The following is a 20,074-nucleotide window of genomic DNA, read 5'->3' as shown; positions in this document are numbered from 1 at the left end:
ATTTTTGATCCGGGATTTGGATAGAGCCTGCGTGAGTGTAGGAGGAGGTATGCATCCTTTGTTTGAACGTGCTCTACATGCACTGTTTAAAGAAGGCAAATTCATAGCAGCAAGTGATAATCTGACCTGAGCTTGAGCTGAGCTATCATTCAGAGCTTTCCGGAGACCCTGACTGAGTCCCCGGCGCAGATTCTGCCTCTGGATGCTGTCCAGCCTGTTCCTCCTCACATAGATGGACACAACTATGACAAAGGAATGCAGGGATAAATAAAGAACTGTGATGTAAACAAAAACAAAGCAATCATCATAGCTCATTGTTACCTGTTCTCACCCACATTCTTTCAGTAATGTTGCACAGCTGAGGTGGAGCTTCTGTTGTGGTGGTGGTAAAAGGGGACATAAAGACAGTTGTGCCACCCCTTGGAGGGCTCGTCCTCAGGATGGGTGGTGTGAATATTCTTCTGCTAGATGGAGCCCTGATAGTTGTGGTAGTGGTCGTTTTCCAGGAAACAGTCACAGGCAGCACCGAGGTTAGAACTGTTGACTGCGTGGTAGTTACTCTTGGCGAAGGCGTTGAACTGTGGGGCATTCTTGTAGTGGTACTTGAAGCCAAACTTGTGGTGCTGAGCTTCACAGAGGCTGTTGTGGTGTCCTGTTGCGCAGTCAGAGGCGATACCTGAGATGTCCTCTCAGTGGGCCCAGGAGAAGAAGTCATTCCAGCGGATTTCGAGGGAGCTAGTCTGGCATCTTTGGAAGAAGTGGACGCAGACACTCTGGATGTTCTGGCGGTCAATTTGTCCGTTTCCACCACTGTAAGAAGACAAACATTAGTGTGAGATCGGAATCTTCTTGTTGATATAAATGAATCACTGTCCATTACTAATAAGGGAACCATTATTTGCATGTGCAGAATTATCCACCTTCCATTCTTAGATGCTCAGGTAATGGTCCATTCGCTGCTATTTTTAAATTTGGCTGTAATTTCTAATTCAAAGACATTGGTTTAAAAAGTGTTACTCTTTGGTGGTGCTCCACTTTCTCTATGTGCTGCCATCACTTTTGTGCCAAAGCTGAAAATAGCTCTTAATACCTCAGCGCTTCGGTATGCTGCCGATCATTGGAGGTGTCACTGCTAGTAGGGGTTTGGACTTATCTAAGAAGCAAGCACACCAGGCTCAGTCTGTTCCAGTAGGCATTTAATTACTTTTCCATAACTCTTCGTTGGAGTCCCATCGCAGTAATATGTTGATTGTTTGGTAGACAAGTGTGGTCCTTACTTCATGTTATAGTGTAATGATTAGTATAGCTCTGCCCTGAAGACAGTCTATCACTTTTTGAAAATGCCTGCAGTACATTTGCCATTCTCCTGGGTTCTACTCTCTTCACATTTATGACTTTATTACTCAGTCAGAGGAATGAATCTGACATGATATTCAAACTTTGATGAACACAGGCTTCAGAGGTGTGACTGCCACTCAAGTGAGGTATTGGGGAAGGTTCAGTTATAATAGATTCGAGCAGTCATCATAATTTGTCTCCCAGGTTGTCAATAAAAAGAATGATGGCAAGGACTTAACATTTGTATCTGCAATCCTTGTGTTGATGTTCAGGCACCTTAGCTAAGTTCTTTTCATTTAACACTATCCATGGAGTGAATTATGTGTCTCTACTCACTACTTGGAGATTATCAAGTGATGAATCAATTAGTGTACTTTAAATTTATTGCCCTTTTTACAGCTGGTGATGATGATGGTGCGGAGACAGTGCAGATGACTTTCGTGGTACCTGAACAGAAGTCATGGATTTTTTTTTTTTTGCTTTTTTGTGGGTAATTTGGTTCACTCACATATACCAAAAACATGCATGTTAGGTTAATGAATGATTTTATATTGCCCATGAATGTGAATGTATTTGTGAATGGTTGTCTGTCAATATGAGCCCTGCCATTGGCTGGTACCCCATCTACGGTGTGACCAAAGTCAGCTGGGATTGTCTCCAGCTCACCCGCAGTACTAATGAGGACAAGCTATATAGAAATTGGATGGATGTTACTGTTTAATTCAGTGGAACAGAGATAGGATTGATTCAATGACCTTGAGAGAAAAAAATCTTTGGTACTGCGCTGAGAGGCCAACAGAGACAATAAAGACCATATGGCGGAAGTGGCTAGAGACAGCCATGACTAAATGTGACTCCTAACATTTAAGAATAATACACTTCATAATCATGGAAATAGGAGAAATTAGTGTAGTAGGTAGACAGTCTTACACGAACTTCCTGGGGATGATGAAGACAACGTCACTGAGTCTCGGTTCGAATTGTGTGAAGGCCATTGGGTGATGTTGATGTCAGTGGAGAGTGTTGGGGAAGTTCGGCTGTTACCAAGGCTCTCTGGGTGTTTGACAGTTTCCGCCACTACAGTTAAGACAGATGAAAAGGCAGGTAGGCCCAATAGACCTTGCCCCTCAGATTCTGAGCCAGCCTCTGAGTGGGGCACCGCAAAAGGCACCCGCTGCTCAGCCGACGGATGAGCAGGAGCAGCTGGAACTGTGTGGTCACTTGGTAATGACAAGGAGCCAGAGGTATCATCACTGTTCTTTTCTGTCAATGAAATAAGAAGAAGACACAAGGTTAATATTCAAGGTAAAAGTAATGCAGACCTTTCTCTGAAAATGGTTTGTTCATTGCCAGGCCGGTTTAACAATAAGATTGCATGTACCCAAAAATTTAAAACAAAAAAAACTATTGGTTCGAAACTTGAGCCTCTTATTTGTAAATGGGTGCTTATAGGATCAAGGAGTCCAAGTTCTATATCACCTTAGACATTGGACTTAAACATTACGTCTTACTATATCTCAAACTGATATGATTATGGATTTTTCTGACCCGTCGACCATACCGTGAAGTGCCCCTCAGACATTGATTAGACTGTGTGTAGAACACTCTCACAGGGTTTGCTATGACACAATGTTCCTAAAATAACTCTTTACAGTGTGAAAAGAACTGAATCAGATAGGACAATGACAAAAGACTGTAAACAATCGGTGTTCAAAATACCAGGAAACTTTCTTGTACTTTCCTAAAGATTTTCTTTATCAACGCTGTCCCAGTCTGGATTTCCTAACTACAATATTGTGTTGCGTTGTTAGGAACTGTTGAAAAATGAAATTCAGGGTTGTGGGTGACATCCACTGTATCCCAACATTAGTCTTCTGTGCTATCTCATGCATTCCAACACACAATCAAATTTTAAATCACAACGAGTGTGTTGCTCTCCCCAGTTGATAAATGATAATTTAATCTAGCCTTGTAAAAGAAAAAAATGTAAAAGAAAAAAAAACTACAGCAGAGGTGGAATAAATGACTAAAATTCTAATTTACCCTGGTTATAAATTTAGGAAATGCACTTTGGTAACTTTTTTGGTAAAACCTGCTTGGGTTTGCTGAAAAGATTTTTTATATACATACACACACACATACATACACACACACACACATATACACAAATATATATATATATATATATATATATGTTGCCGCATTACAATAATAACCAGAAAGCATCAGTGAAACAGCAAGTGAGTTGTCCTTTTCTAGTGTAGGTGCCATTCTCCACTCACATCCAATCTTCAATAGGTCTATCAATGGGTTTCATCCATTTCCTGTCGCTATCTTCTATCCCATCTACATGCTGAAGTGCATGCAGATAACTGTCCTTCAGAGCCCATTACGGGATTTGAAGGAGAACTTTGAATATTAAGTGAACTATGCTGTGTTGAGCATAATCATTTAGATATATGTACAGTATTTTTAAAACGACTTCCACCATAGTTTTCCATTCATGTAAAACTACGTAAGATTTCAACATTTTTACATCAGTATGAGAGTAATGAAGAAATATCCAAATCCACTGACAAGTACACTTTTTAATCTCACAATTATCCTAGAAAAGTGATCTGTTTTCTTTACTTATTTACTTCATTTGGCAACTGTGTAAATGGGTATACATCCTCATCCTCTTCATGCTAGATGATCACGCACAGTGGCCCAGTGGTTAGCGCGTCCGCCTCACAGTTCTGAGATCAAGGGTTAAATTCCGGACTCCGGCCTTTCTGTCGTGCCTGTGTGGGTTTTCTCTGGGGACTCCAGTTTCCTCCCACATCCCGAAAACATGCGTGGTAGGATGATTGAACACGCTACATTGGTCCGTAGGTAGTAAATCCATAGGTACAGTGGGGCAAATAAGTATTTAGTCAACCGCCAATTGTGCAAGTTCTCCTACTTGAAAAGATTAGAGAGGCCTGTAATTGTCAACGTGGGTAAACCTCAACCATGAGAGACAGAATGTGGGAAAACCCCCAGAAAATCGCAGTGTGATTTTTAAAGAATTTATTTGCAAATCATGGTGGAAAATAAGTATTTGGTCACCTACAAACAAGCAAGATTTCTGGCTGTCAAAAAGGTCTAACTTCTTCTAACGAGGTCTAACGAGGCTCCACTCGTTACCTGCATTAATGGCACCTGTTTTAACTCATTATCGGTATAAAAGACACCTGTCCACAATCTCAGTCAGTCACACTCCAAACTCCACTATGGCCAAGACCAAAGCGCTGTCTAAGGACACCAGAGACAAAATTGTTGATCTGCACCAGGCTGGGAAGACTGACTCTTCAATAGGTAAAACACTTGGTGTAAAGAAAACAACTGTGGGAGCAATTATGAAAAAATGGAAGACATACAAGAACACTGATAATCTCCCTCGATCTGGTGCTCCATGCAAGATCTCACCCCATGGCTTCAAAATGATAACAAGAACGGTGAGCAAAAATCCCAGAACCACACGGGGGGACCTAGTGAATGACCTACAGAGAGCTGGGACCACAGTAACAAAGGCTATTATCAGTAACACAATGCGCCTCCAGGGACTCAAATCCTGCACTGCCAGACGTGTCCCCCTGCTGAAGAAAGTACACATCCAGGCCAATCTGCGGTTGGCTAGAGAGCATTTGGATGATCCAGAAGAGGACTGGGAGAATGTGTTATGGTCAGATGAAACCAAAATAGAACTTTTTGGTAGAAACACAGGTTCTCGTGTTTGGAGGAGAAAGAATACTGAATTGCATCCGAAGAACACCATACCCACTGTGAAGCATGGGGTTGGAAACATCATGCTTTGGGGCTGTTTTTCTGCAAAGGGACCAGGACGACTGATCTGTGTAAAGGAAAGAATGAATGGGGCCATGTATCGAGAGATTTTGAGTGAAAATCTCCTTCCATCAGCTAGGGCATTGAAGATGAGACGTGGCTGGGTCTTTCAGCATGACAATGATCCCAAACACACAGCCAGGGCAACAAAGGAGTGGCTTCGTAAGAAGCATTTCAAGGTCCTGGAGTGGCCTAGCCAGTCTCCAGATCTCAACCCCATAGAAAATCTGTGGAGGGAGTTGAAAGTCCGTGTTGCCCAACAACAGCCTCAAAACATCATGGCTCTAGAGGAGATCTGCATTGAGGAATGGGCCAAAATACCAGGAACAGTGTGTGAAAAGCTTGTGAAGAGTTAAAGAAAACATTTGGCCTCCGTTATTGCAAAGGGTACATAACAAAGTATTGAGATGAACTTTTGGTATTGACCAAATACTTATTTTTCACCATGATTTGCAAATAAATTCTTTAAAAATCAAACAATGTGATTTTCCGTTTTTTTTCCCACATTCTGTCTCTCATGGTTGAGGTTTACCCATGTTGACAATTACAGGCCTCTTTTCAAGTGGGAGAACTTGCACAATTAGTGGTTGACTAAATACTTATTTGCCCCACTGTATGTGTGTGTGTGCGCGAATGATTGTATGTCTCATTGTGCCCTGCGGTTGGCTGGCAACAATTCAGGGTGTACCCCGCCTACTGCCCGGATTTAACTGGGATAGGCTCCAGCACCCCTGCGACCCTCGTGAGGAAAAGGGGCATGGAAAATGAAAGAATGAATGAATAATACGGACAAATGCCATGTGACAATCTTGATCTATTATTTAAAGCTTGAAAAAATAGACTAGCATGAACCCAGCATGTCTCAAAGGGCGAATGAGCTGCTTCAATGATGCTATAAGGTCATTAAGTCCAACCATCAGATGACAAGAATAAGGAAAGGGTTACAGCACTGTTTATGCTCTCCTAACACAAATTTAGAGGCCAATGCCCAGTGAGTTCTTGGCTTGTAATAGTTAGCCACCTGCTCTGACGAAGTGGAGCATATGGGATGATTTTTCAACAATGGGCAAAAGAAAGCAACCTGATCAGATAAATGAAGCTTTGGCTCACAGGAGGGAAAATGGAAAGTGGAGCTGGCAAGATTGGAAAAGTAAGTGCAGTTAAAAGAGGCCCAAGAACAATATTGTGATTGGAGGTGAGGACATTTGGGAAAGAAATGAACAATGAAGTAAGAAACAGTAGTGGTCACGGTTCTTCAATTTAATGAAGTGTGTACGATCAGGGGTTAAAGGATTAGTAAAGTATAATGTCAATGTTTATAATTTGTATATTATACAATTAAAGATTGCAATCGGCGGGCAGCCAGTTCACGGTGGACTCCGCCTCCTGCATGTAGTCTACTGGGACAGGGTCCGGCATCTTGTTAAGATAAGCGGGAAGGAAGATGAATTAATAAATATAACTAAAAAATATAATGAATTGAATAGCATATCACACAAAAGGTCCACAACTCACTTGAGCTCTGTTCAGCAAGCAACAACTCATTGTGCATTTTTTTGTACTTTTTTTTTTTTTTAACTGTGGAATCAATTCATCTAATGTCAGTAGTTTAGTGTGTTTAGGGTGGGCCTTAGGAGTTAATCATGTATGAAAAATAACATTTTATACACACAGGAAAAAATAAACATTACACATTTCCATATACATACTGTATGTCTAGTACGTTTTTTACAATGATGTTTTAAGAGAACAAGTATCTTATAGATCTAAAACCTAAGGTGATAGAGAAAAACTGAGCTCAGTTTCAGATTCCACACCTAAAAAATAGTTAAAAACAGCTGTCAGACCTAAGACATCAAAAATGTTGTTCCCTAGTGTTATCTGTGAGGTGTTAAATCCCAATTTGTGTCATTTAAAAGGTCGCCTGATGCTATTCATTAGCTTGTCTGCTTTATTTGTTGGCGCTAAGCCCATAGAAAAAAGGCGAAGTTGTGTAGTTCTTTTAAAATGCACAGTGTGTATGTCTTCATAAGTCTAGTGAACTCCTCGTTGGAGTGACATTAAACAACTTGAAGCCTCTTTTTGTAGGTTTTTTTTCACCATCTGTTGAACTGCTGTTTGTTGTCACGTGAGTTGAGTTCACTGCCACCATACAGCACTTGTACTTCATATTTGCTTACAAGTCAAAGCAAAAAAAAACGCAACCTCGTATATTCGAAAAAATTCATGCGTTGAGTCAGTTGGGTTCATACAGCAGGTCTTAATGGACAAATCAGATTTTTTTCATGTTTTTCTGACTCAAGCAAGGCATTATTGGGGGTGGCGTGGCTCAGTGGTAGAGGCTCAATTCTCTGCCTTGATGAACTCGTCTAAGTGTCCATGAGCAAGACACTGAACCCCACGTTGCTCCTGGTGCTGCATCACCAGCAGGTGGATGGCGAGATAGTGTAAAGCGCTTTGAGTGCCTTGAAAGGTGGAAAAGCGCTATATAAGTATAACACCATTTACACCATTTACCTTGACAGTCTGAATTGGACAAGTCACATAGAAGTGGACCATTTCAAATCCGATCTAGGTCACTTTCGTATGTGGTTGAAATCCAAATTTTCCCACAATGTGCCTGCAGTCCAGTGTTGTTTTCGTCAACAATGATGATAACAAAAATATTTAGTCAAAGAACAATTTGTTTCATGACGATGACGTCACGATGATGCGCTGATAACGTGTCTTGGGAGACTAAAGCATAACGAGGTGGATGCCAGTTGTCGTCTGACGACATGAGAACGTGATGAAATTCGCCATAGTATATTACTTACTATATGTGTAGTTAGCACGTATTTAGCAGTGTTTGGTGATGTCGTGAATGTGACTTGCTGCCCCCCCAGCCCCCCTGCCTCACACACACGCTTACTCACCGGCCAGTGAGTTAGCCTGTGCCCATTCCAGGCTCCTTTGCTTTCTTATCTTGGATAGATATGTCATGTTGCTTAAGCCTTTAAAGGTCTGTGCTGAGTTATCATCACACACTAAACTAACTTGTAGTGTTAGCATAGCGTTCGCATTAGCATTTAGCGCAGTGACTTGGAGTCTTCTTAAACTCTTGGAAAACATTTTACATATAGTTCGTGGCTTCCAGGTGAGTTTAAATATTTGCAAATGTGCAAATTGCATATGTTTTCCTGCCTAGTGTATATTATCATCATGAAAAGGGTGATGTCCTTGTAGACTGTACAGTTATGTGCTCGTCTGTCATGTTCATTCAAAATTGTTGGAAACCTTCTCTTATTTCTTATTTATTTATTTATTCATGGTTAGTACATGAATAAATAAATAAACTTTTAAAGTTTATAGACGAAAACATTTTGAGGATTGTCGACTAAAACTAGACGAAATTTGTCTGAGTTTTTGTTGACTAAAACTAGACGAAGACGAACACATTTTGAAATGACTAAAATATGACTAAGACTAATAAGTACTTTGATCCAAAAGACTAAGACGAAAATTCAAATGACTGCCAAAAACAGCACTGCTACAATCTGAACTGTCTCCCAAATCGGAATTCATGCAGAAATTACGTTAGCAAAGAGCGAGAGAGGCAGGGAGGACGTCAGCAAAGGAGCTGTGCATTAGCGTTAGCGCCAAGCTTGAACTCAGCTTTTAGGGAGGAGGCGGGCAGGACCACAGTCATTTAAAAAAAATAATAAAATGGGAAAAATAGGATAAGCCTGAGAATGCTCGGTTTTCTTTCTGTGCGCCAAAAGAGCAATATTTCAATATTGCTTACATGGCTGAGTGTCTGGGCAACCTGATTGTATGTGTTTTATCAATCCATATAAACTTTGAATATAAGACTAAAGCCTGAGTTATGCTCCTGCGTTGCGGTGACGACGAAGTGACTACGGCGTCAATGAGCATTCGATAGTTCTGTGGTGAGGGAACGCGTTGCTCTGCAATATACTGCCAAGCCACTAGAGGGGTGTGGCATTATATTTGTACGGTTTTGGGGCATGCTTGTTGACTTCTGCTTGTCTAGTTTAACAGAGAAAAAAATAATGCAAGATGGAACACTTGAATGTAAATCTTCAGCTCATCAACATTGAATAAATGTTGATCATACAAATGTTGAGGGGCAGGCGACGCAGGAGACGATTTCGAGGCGGTCTGGCCGACTTTTGATGCCGCACAGAGAGTTCTAGACTCGGGTGGAGACAGCTAGCTGTGGCGCAGGGCCAGCCCAGCCTATACGCAAACTATGCAGCTGCTTAGGGCCCCTGACCACCAGGGGGCCCCCAATCTGGCAATTGTTTAATTTGTGTTCTATTTTGTTTACTACAGTTTGCTTTATTTGACTTTTGTGAGTTTTGAGACTTGATTACAAGCTTAAAAAAATAAAAGTTCTTCCTTAACTTCTTTCTTTCCTCTTTTAGAAAAATGTTTGGAGCTATCTACTGCAAGTACTGACAATCATTTGGGGTGAGAAGTTTGAAGTATCCAGTGCAACAAAATCTGATTAATATGCAAAATATGGATGTATGGGTTGGATTGCATGCATGGGTTTCACAGTACACTGTGACGAAATGGTGGGCCAAAAATATGGGGCCCTTTGCATTATTTTGCTTTGGGCCCCCAAATGGCCAGGGGCTTTTATAGGTCCTGCTTTTATAGGATCTAGACGTTTTTTGAGTGAAAGCAGTGAATTCGTCTTATTCTAGTCACGTCTGAGATGCAATTGTTGGCTGTTGGCAATCCTACCTGCCGGCTCTCCCTCGTGATCCCCAGATAGGGCGTTTCTTCCTGGTCCCTCATAAGCCACTAAAAGAAGTTTCCACAGTTACAGTAGGTGTGCAAGTGTCATTACTTGATTGCAAGTAGAGATGCCGATCGATCGGGTCCGATCACAGCATTTTCAAAGTATCGGAATCGGCAAAAAAATATCGGACATGACTTTTTTTAATATATACAGTATATATATATATATATATTTTTTTTTAATTAAATCGTTTTCTAATTCAGGCATGAAAATCTCTCACCTTTCGGCGAAATTCGCCGTTTTGAAGTCAAAAAGGGCGACCTACGTGAATTGCGTAGATCCGAGGAGAAATTCTTTTTGGGAGGAGGGGGGGGGGGGGTCGGGAGGTTTTATTAAATTATTATTATTATTATCATCATGTGATTAACTTAGTACGTAAACTGATCGGTTCTTTAAAAAAGTGACACGGACAGTCAGCAAATCCTTCTAGATGCTTCGCTGACGAGAACCAATCATCGGCCCAAGCTGCGGGCCATTATTCCAAACGCGCGCACTCCTTACGTGAAACAAGGAGTGCTCGGCGAGCCTTCGGTTGCATTGCAAAGCTGCGAAAACAAAAAAGCAGGCCTTATCCACACCGGGGCAGACCAGAGCGCAGCATACACACTTGCCTGTATTTGCCAGCAGATTGAATTTGGTGAGTAATGGTTTCAATCGTTTTCACATTTTGCGATATAAAAAAGTTACTGCCATTCGTTGCAGCTTGCGTTGAACACTGCCAGAGCTAGCCAAATCTCCCATGAAAAAAAATAGCTCCCGTTAAATTGGCATCAAGCTTGTGTATTTAGTGGTAATATAAACGAAGAAACACACTGTTGAGTCAAATTAAGCGGCATGCTCTCGGATTGAGGGGTCGCCTCGCATCGCATCGCTCCCGTCGTCCGCCTTAGACGCGTTATTTTCGGCTGGGACTTGAGCTGACGGCCGGTGTCGACACAACACCGGCCCGACGAGTGGTGGGAATGACTCTTGCTTCTTAAACCTTTTCAGAAATACAGGGATCCCTCGTTTTTCGCGGTTAATGGGGACCAGAACCCGCCGCAATAAGTGAAAACCGCGAAGTAGCGCCCCCCCCCCCCTTTTTTTTGGTGTGTGTTCAATGTATTTATTCAGATTTTACATTGGAAAAAAGATACATATATATAAGACATGTTTTTTTCACTTTTTTCACCAAAGTATCATTTATAAATGGTTTTCAAGCACTTCAAAATGTAAGAATTATGATAAGTTTTAAACATGTTACTGCCCCACCGAATTATTTTTAAACAAGAATAAAGTAGTAAGAAAATGCTTGGCTTTATTAAATGCTTCATACTGAGTCTACTCAAACCCTCTCAGGCTTTGTTAAACGGTGATTGACACATGTGCAAAATTTTTCTTTTTATATATATTTTTTGTTTGAAGCAACTTATTTGATTGAATTATAAAAACACAAATGTCCTAGCCAAAATGTGTCCCAAACGCAAAACAACATTACTTCAATGGAAAAATTTGTTTCAATCAAGAAAAATAGTTTTCAAATGCTTTTTTTGTCTCAAATTTATTTTGCAATCAAAAACATTTTTTTTTATTGAAGTGACTTTTGGGATTAAAAGTATAACTGTATTTTGATTGAAGCAACTTTGTTTTTGATAGAAGTAACTTTGTTTTTTGATTGAATAATAAAAACACAAATCTACCTCCATCGTTATTGAGAGAGAAAGAAATTAAGAAAGCTTTAAAACTAAAAGCCACCGGGGAGTCTGTTTTTTTTTTTTTTTTTAAATATTTATATTTCATTACATAGACATGCCTCGTAGGGAAAGGAGATTGAGGGATAAAAAAAGGAGTTGGATGAGGCTGCTAAAGGCAGCGGATACCTCATCAGCTGGGTGAATAGCAGACCTGGTAAGAACAGGTTTGCAAGGATAGTCGGGTATTAAATACAATTATAAACACATTACAATGTTATTTTTCTATAAGATTTTATGTCATTGCTTTATTAATCATTAGGTGCTAGAGTTGTTAAGTATGGATAATAATGAAATAATAGTTTTGAGAAAACTGTGCTGTTGGTGGCTCAGTGACCATCTGATGTGGTTTGTTCTCAGATGAACAAGTTGAGGAAGGAAGTTTTGATGCAGAGGTTGAAGGAAGAAAAGAGCTAGACTGACTGAGTCACAGCCAGAAAGTGTGGATGACAGTTTTGATTTCTATTCACTGTTGCCCCCTCCCAATTAAAGTATGTCACAGTCGCAGCCAATTATTATCTAAAGCTGGTTAAAATTGAAGTTATGTTGTTTTAAGGTGTATTAAATACTTGTTCATGTGCCCCTTTTGATCTACGAGCACCCGCCCCTCCACCGGTCTCTGCACGGCCCTGCTGAAACACAGTGTGGGTCGACAGAGCTCAATATTTTGTTGGGGTGTACAGTGTACTGGAACATATTTCCTCCACACCCTTCTCACCTTTTTAACCCCTGACCCATTTTCATGCCTGCTAATTGTATTTAACGTTATAGACAAAATGTCTTACACTCATCCAGAGTCTTTAGTTTTGGCTTAAAGTAAGGCTGTCAAATATATCGCGTCAATGGCGGTAATAACATTAAAATATTTAACCCAATTAACGCATGCGCTGCACTACCCACTCACGCATTGTCGCGTTCAATCTATAATGGCACCATATTACGTATACATAGAGCTAAAAGGCAACGTAAAATGAGTAGAGAGAATTTTGGCAGCTTTTGAAGCCTTTTTTTAATTGGCTAAAGCCTTAAAATCCCTCTCTCAATGATTAGAAATATCGTGAGAAGCAATGTGGGGAAGAAAGAAAGTAATTGATCATTTTCTTAACACCCTACTTTATTTCCCAACGCTGAGAAAATATATCAATTGGTACCATTACGCACAGTTGCACTTCCCATAATGCATTTGGGCAGAAGTTAAATGGCTGCAGTATCATTTACTGAAAGCTCATAAAAATCCACTAGATGGCAATATTTAGTCACAATATACAAAGTCACACTATCCTTTAAGAATTACAAGTCTTTCTATCCGTGGCTCCCTCTCACAAAAAGAATGTTAACTCATTTGGTACCAGAAACGTATAAAAACGTTCTATTTTTAAATGCTCCACTGGCCCACAAACGTATTTATACGTCTTTTGCGGGGTTTTTTTTGTTTGTTTTGTTTTGTTTTTTTTTACAAGAAGCATATATAGCTTCCGCTGTATCTGAGAAACAAAGAACAACGCTCCAAACCCCTTTTAAAGCAATAAAACTGGCCACTGGAGGGCAGTAGCGCATTTTGGAAGACCAGGCAACCGATTCAACAGCAGTGAACGGCCGGGCAGCTTTGTCAGAGCGCTGGTGGCATGAAGCCAGGCGGCACTCCGACCGGACAAAACAACGAGAGGACGCCTGGGACGCCAGGCGCTGGACGACCGTGCAAAACGAGTGAAACCCCCCGTGGAGCGGCTCGCCAAGCAGACCCCACAGAAATGCAAAAATAATCCATCTTTGTGAGACAGGCAACGATGAGGGAAAAGTTTACACAGCTGACGTGGCGACAACGGCGTCATCTCGGCGACAAACCGTCATCTCTCAGTAGTCGTGTGTGAATAAATTGTTACTTTGCTATCTAAAGCTCTATTTGTCTGGTTGTTCATGGTATTTTGTAAAAGGAAAACATTATTCAGATGTTTGGAATGTAACTAATGCAAAAAATAGCTGTTATAGTCAAAGTTATGTTTGAAATGTATGCGTTTACAAAAAGCTCATTTTCTCCGTTTTTTCATCAGAAATTGGAAAATTGCTCAAACTAAGCTATTTTCTAATGCTGATTTCTAAAGAATGGAAAAAGATACGAACTTACTTTTTTTTCTGCTGAAAGAAGAGAGTTTAATCTTTCTTTTGGTGGGTTCCAAGTTTATATAGCAATAGAACATAATTTTCTGTGGGCCTTGCAAAATCAGTCAAAATCCAGAAAAAACGGCCGGGAGCGAAGGGCCTTGCTCTGGTGAAAATGGCTGGGAGTGAAAGAGTTAATAATGTAAATGCCATCTTGAGGATTTATTGTCATAATAAACAAATACAGTACTTATGTACTGTATGTTGAATGTATATATTCGTCCGAGTTTTATTCATTTTTTTCTTAATGTATTGCCAAAATGTATATGATCGGGAAAAATTATCGGGAATGATTGGAATTGAATCGGGAGCAAAAAAAAGCAATCGGATCGGGAAATATCGGGATCGGCAGATACTCAAACTAAAACGATAGGGATTGGATCGGGAGCAAAAAAACATGATCGGAACAACCCTAATTACAAGGTTTAAAAAAAGTTCTTTAAGTTTCCTCCGTTTACATTTTTTGCACTTTATAATCGAAGAACTAATTGTAAGTTAGTCATGGCTTCTGTTTGTGCAATTCATTTGTTTCAATATATATGGCGGAAAAGACTCAGGTGACTTGAAGTTCTGCTCTGAGACCCCAAATTTGGCCAGCTTTCAAAATTGTCCAATATGCATGTGTGATACATCATTGGAAAGCTTCAAAGCTCAATTTTCTGGAGGAAACAAAAATTTGAACAGGAGGGCATTTTAAAAAAATAAATAAATAAATAAATTTTTAAACAGCAAAACCCTAACTAGAGGCGAGAACACGCAAGAGAAGAATTAAAGACGCCAAGACTTTGACTAGATAATATTATCGCGTACTTACCTTGTTTCGATCCAAAAACTCCATGTAGCATGTATCAATGAGAGTCAAGACACAGCTGTGAATGGCCACAGCTGGATTTTTTGGGTGATTTTATGGGTGAGACATGGTCATATAACAAGGGTCGCGTTGCAGAAATCGCAGACATCAAGGAGTGGTCGAGATGTTCTTTTTCATATATTTAGCGTTTTAAATGTTGTTTTTCAATTTTTCTTTGTTTGGATCGATTATTTATCATCTGACATATCGGAGAAAATGCGATAGTGAGAAAAAAAATACAATCACGCGATAGTTATGAGGTAGATATCTGTGACTTTTATACAGACGCCATTTTTTTATGGTGACGTCATTTGTTTAAACGTTTTATGTGAGTGAATAATTTTTAAAGTCGTTTTTTTTCTTTTAACGAAATATTAGACATCAATTAATGATTCTAAGTTAAAAATGACATTTTGAATAATAAATATAATGAATTAGCTAGGTTTTATGGCTGGGTTGAAACAAAAGCGGTTGCGCGACATCTGTACACGGAGGTTTTGATTTGTGTTTTTATTTAGTTATTTAGAACCTTTCCACTGCCTCAAAGATCATTTTTGCATGTATTACCCTCTCACACTTTTAACCGGCATTGTGGTTTTTTTTGTGTGTGTGTTAGCTTTGAAGCAGTTGACCACATTAATCACGTAGCGAACGAAACCGTCCTTATTTGATATAACTGTAACAATAGGATCTATTGTTATTAGGGTCCGAGCACTAAGCGTGCGAAGGCCCTATTGTTTTGCAAAGGATTTTTACGGCCAATTTGGAGGCCTGAACGTGCACGAAAAGTCACCAAAATTTGCGCATGAGTGCGGAAAATTGTAAATTTTGATAATTTTGCAACGTTGCAGAAAAATGTAACAAAATGGCTCAGTGGCGCCCCTTGAAATTTTAAAATTGGCCTATAACATTGAGAGGAGTCTGGCTGCAGCCCGCCTCTCTCAGTACCCTGCGCCTCTCTTCTCTTGGGAGATAACATTAGGGTCTGTCAGCGTAGAGCAATGAAATTTGGGGAGTCTATACCTTGTCCAAAACCGCTCCAAAAAAGCATTGGCACCCATATTCCAAACCCAACAGGAAATCGGTTATTTTGGATCGAATATGAAATTTTTATCGATTTACAGGTGAACTCATCTAAGTGTCCTTGAGCAAGATACTGAACCCCATGTTGCTCCTGGTGCTGCGTCACCAGTTGGTGGATGGCGAGATAGTGTAAAGCGCTTTGAGCGCCTTGAAAGGTGGAAAAGCGCTATATAAGTATAACACCATTTACACATTTACAGGGTGCACATTTGACTGTTCAGGAGACATATGAGATCTTAAGTTTTTAAAATGGTGCGTTTTCATTCACGGGTCTGACCTGGGCGTGGTGCCAAAGTCGGCCATTTTTTCGGCAAAATGACAAATTCAGTAAATGACTCATAGTTCCTTGAAACAACGTTCAATCTTTTTCATATCTGGCATGTATGTGCGGTATCCCACCCTTAACACGATTGCATTGAAATATTACCCATTAGGCCTAGCGCCCCCTAGTGAGAACAGGAAATGCCTTTTTTTACGAGACAGGCTCCTCCTCTAAGGGAAAAAAATCTGTTGACCTCAAACCTGCATCAGGGGAGCCTTAAGACCTGTGTTCAGGTGCCTGATGAGAAATATTGAGGTTTCGTTGAAGCAGAGGGGTCCAAACAGGAAAGTGAAAATGACCATCAACAATTTGTCTCGCAAAAAACTTTGAACAGTCATAACTCAGCAGATATACAACATATCTGCGCCAAACTTCCCGTGCTTGTTGAGAGTCATACCCTGAAGGGTCTTGTAGGGGTCATTTGCATCAACTCTACAGTGCCAACTAGTGGTGACAGAAAGGAGTTCTAAAAAAGGCCTTTCCTATTGGGTTTTTTTCAACGTAGAGCAATGAAATTTGGGGCGTCTATACCTTATGTTTAACTGCTCCAAAAAGTCTCTTCGTCGCCCATTTTCCAAATCCAACAGAAAATCGGGTATTTTGGATCGAATGTGAAATTTTTATCCATTTGTAGCAAAGTTTACATTTGGACGCCTGAACATGCACGAAAACTCACCAAATTTTGCACATACATGCGGCTTTGCATGGATTTCGATAATCTTGCGACGTTACAAAAAAATGTAACAAAAGGGCTCAGTGGCGCCCCCTTGAATTTTTCAAAAAGGCGTTTCCTATTAGGGTTTTTTTTTAAAGCAGAGCAATGTAATTTAGGGAGTCGATACCTTGTGCAAAACCGCTCCAAAAAGTCTCTTGAACCCATATTCCAAACCCAACAGGAAATCGGGTATTTTGATCGAATGTTAATTTTTTATCAATTAACAGGGTGCACATTTGAGACCTTGTCACAGAGGGAGTCAGTTGGATTATCTTCAAAATTGGTGAGACTATTCAGAAGACATAGGAGATCAAAAATTTTCAAAATGGTGTGTTTTCATTTACGGGTCTGGCCTGGGCGTGGACCTAAGTCGGCCATTTTTTCAGCAAAATGACAAATTCAGTAAAAGACTGATAGCTCCTTGACACAACGTTAAATCTTTGTCATATCTGGCATGTATGTGCGGGATCCCACCCTTAACATGAGTGCATTGAAACATTACCCATTAGGCCTAGCGCCCCCTATTGGGAACAGGAAATGTCTTTTTTTTACTAAACAGGCTCATCCTCCAAGGAAAAAAAATATATTCACCTGAAACCTGCATCAGGGGAGCCATAAGACATGTGTTCAGGTGCTTGATGAAAAATACTGAGGTTTGGTTGAAGCAGAAGAGTCCAACAGGAGAAGTGAAAATGACTGAAGCCATTTCGTTTCACCACAAGTTTTGAACAGTCATAACTTCAACAACATATCTGCGCCAAACATCTCGTGCTTGTTGAGTCATACTCTGAAGGGTCCTGTAGGGGTCATTTGCATCAACTCTACAGCGCCAACTAGTGGCAATAGAAAGTCACTCGTTTTTCCAATACATGTCCAGTTCTTTTCAGGTTGGTCATTGTAGTTTCAACACCTTTTGAAATATTTATTTTACGGCCCATATCCACATGTCTCTGTCTATTGCCGTGACGACCCTTTGTTCGCCATTAAAAGGATTTTTTTTCCCAGAGACTCAGGCAGCTTATAGAGCCACAGAATTTGGCACACTTGGTCGAATTGGCCCAGTTAGAAGATTCATTTTGGTTTTGAATAAGGGCTTGGCTGCACAGCTCAGTAGTAGCTCCTTTTTTGTAGTACTCTCTCCAATAGGGGGTTTTATCTCTTAGGTGTGTGAATGTAAAGAGGCAACTTTCGAGCATGTTAGGTTCTAATGAGATGATTAGAGAGGAGGATCTGCCACCACCCTGACCTGCACACTGTCTGAGTTGCGCTAGATTGCGAGGGTCCGTTCAGTCCTGCTTGCAGGCCTAGTTTGGTTTGATGCTTCCCGAGGGACTTAAATAAATGACAGACGTGTGTTATGGTTGTTGTAGTCCGAGTGGCCGGGGAAAAGAAAAAGAATAAAAGCTGACTCAAGTGAGTTCAGGAAATAAATTCTGTGCTTTATGAATAGAGAAAAGACGGAATTGAACAATAACTACATTGAAGTATTTTCTGCAGGCATTTTTTTTAGTATTTTATTCTTGTATGCATCTAAACAAAACAAGTATAGAGCGCGCGGTCGTACTTTGGGTAGGGATGGAAAAACCGAGGCTTTCCGAAACAATGAACCACTTGTGAGATAATTGCCCTAAACTGAATCACTGTTTCGAGGCGTTTGACACACTGCAAGAGCTCCATCTACTGGATAAACAGTGCATGTTTCTTTTTAAAACTAAAGTTGTCAAATTGCCTCAGCATTACATATCTTCAATAGAATTAAGTGGATGTCGTCTATTTCAACTGTGAGATCATATCGTCATTAAGTGTGATTTACACAATTAAAGTTGACCTTTTTAAGCCCGTGTCATTGCTTTGTCTGTGAAGACGTGATCAAAGTAGTATTTGTAATACACGAAAGTGCTAGTCTTGTAAGTGGCTCGTCCTAGATGTCGGGGAGTAACTCTGTATTGTTAGTTTTTTGTAAAGATCACAGTACAGTAAGCACTCCGATTGAGCGGGCGGGCTCCCATCGAGTTTTCATTTTCCTGTGGAAACAGTGTGACTCGATGACATCTGTGACGTTCGAGGCCTCGTCAGCAGTGGTCACGTGATTTTGGGCTTGCTCGGCACCGTTTTCGGAACACTGCTTTGACACACCTCAACTTCATTTGCTCGAATCTGAAGGCTCGATCATCCCATCTCTACAAATCTGCTGCATCGGCGAAACGTCCTACATGAGTCGAGTTTGACACCCAAGGTTAGAGATGGGATGCTCGAGCCTTCCTGCTCGAATCTGATTCGAGCAAATGAAGTAGAGGTGTGTCAAAGCAGTGTTCCGAAAACGGCATCGAGCAAGGCAAAAATCACGTGACCACTGCTGACGAGGCCTCGAACGTCACAGATCAGGATGTGTCAGCGAGTCACACTGTTTCCAGAGGAAAATGAAAACTCGATGGGAGCCCGCCTGCCCGGCCGCCCGCTTTATCGGTGGGAACGCAATAAAAAGTGGCAGAATAACGCAGTTTTTCGGCCATTTTTTGAGAGAAGAGATTTTCGCGAGTGCTACAAACATTTGCTCATTTTCAAGTCAGGAGTGTGAATATCATTATCACTTAAATTTCATTCAATTCATTCACATTTTTATCAGTGTTGTCACAGATTACTTGGAAAAGTAATGCAATTACTGATTACTGATTACGCCTCAAAAAAGTAATCTAGTTACTTTACTGATTACTTCATTATCAAAGTAACTAAGTTACTTTAAACGTAATCTGTCAGTTACTTTTTACCCATTTTTCTCATTTTGCCGCCTCAACATAAGAATGACAACAGAAAAATGTCATCACATGTAATTGACTTTCCAATGATTGAATTTAAAGGGGAATATCCGAATTTTGCGCTAGTTTAGCCACTCCGGAGCCCTGAAACTAATAAATATCTGACAAACTGCTTGGAATTTGTTGAAATCAACTCCACCAACCAATTAAACCCCGCTAACTCTAAGATTAAACCTAATGTCAAAACTTCTGAATTTCAGGTTATGGTTAACAGCATATCAGTGCCCATGTAAAACAATGCAAACTGACTGCACAAAATTGCAAAGGTGGTGGCGAGCGCGGATGCGCATCCACAACCCGGAAGTACTCCTCTCAACACACACGCGGTCAATTTGGCCACAAAACTTGGCGGCAACTAAGCAATTTACACTCAATCTGACTTA

The 20,074-nt window shown here is 40.5% G+C and overlaps 1 protein-coding gene across 4 annotated transcripts in view; it reads right to left on the bottom strand.

The window, feature by feature from the left end:
- Positions 1–20,074, bottom strand: part of kiaa1549lb (KIAA1549-like b) — a 119,181-nt gene that overhangs the window by 42,750 nt on the left and 56,357 nt on the right. For all 4 annotated transcript variants that reach the window (XM_057833986.1, XM_057833979.1, XM_057833995.1 and 1 more), the window contains exons 2-4: positions 2,269–2,601; positions 322–810; positions 127–242 (exon numbers count right to left, since the gene is read on the bottom strand). In XM_057833986.1, the coding sequence (XP_057689969.1) occupies positions 127–242; positions 322–810; positions 2,269–2,601 (938 nt within the window). The remainder of the gene's footprint in view (positions 1–126; positions 243–321; positions 811–2,268; positions 2,602–20,074) is intronic.

The sequence above is a fragment of the Corythoichthys intestinalis genome, chromosome 1, assembly GCF_030265065.1.
Source record: "Corythoichthys intestinalis isolate RoL2023-P3 chromosome 1, ASM3026506v1, whole genome shotgun sequence".
NCBI lineage: Eukaryota > Metazoa > Chordata > Actinopteri > Syngnathiformes > Syngnathidae > Corythoichthys > Corythoichthys intestinalis.
This window is presented reverse-complemented; position numbering and strand designations above follow the sequence as displayed.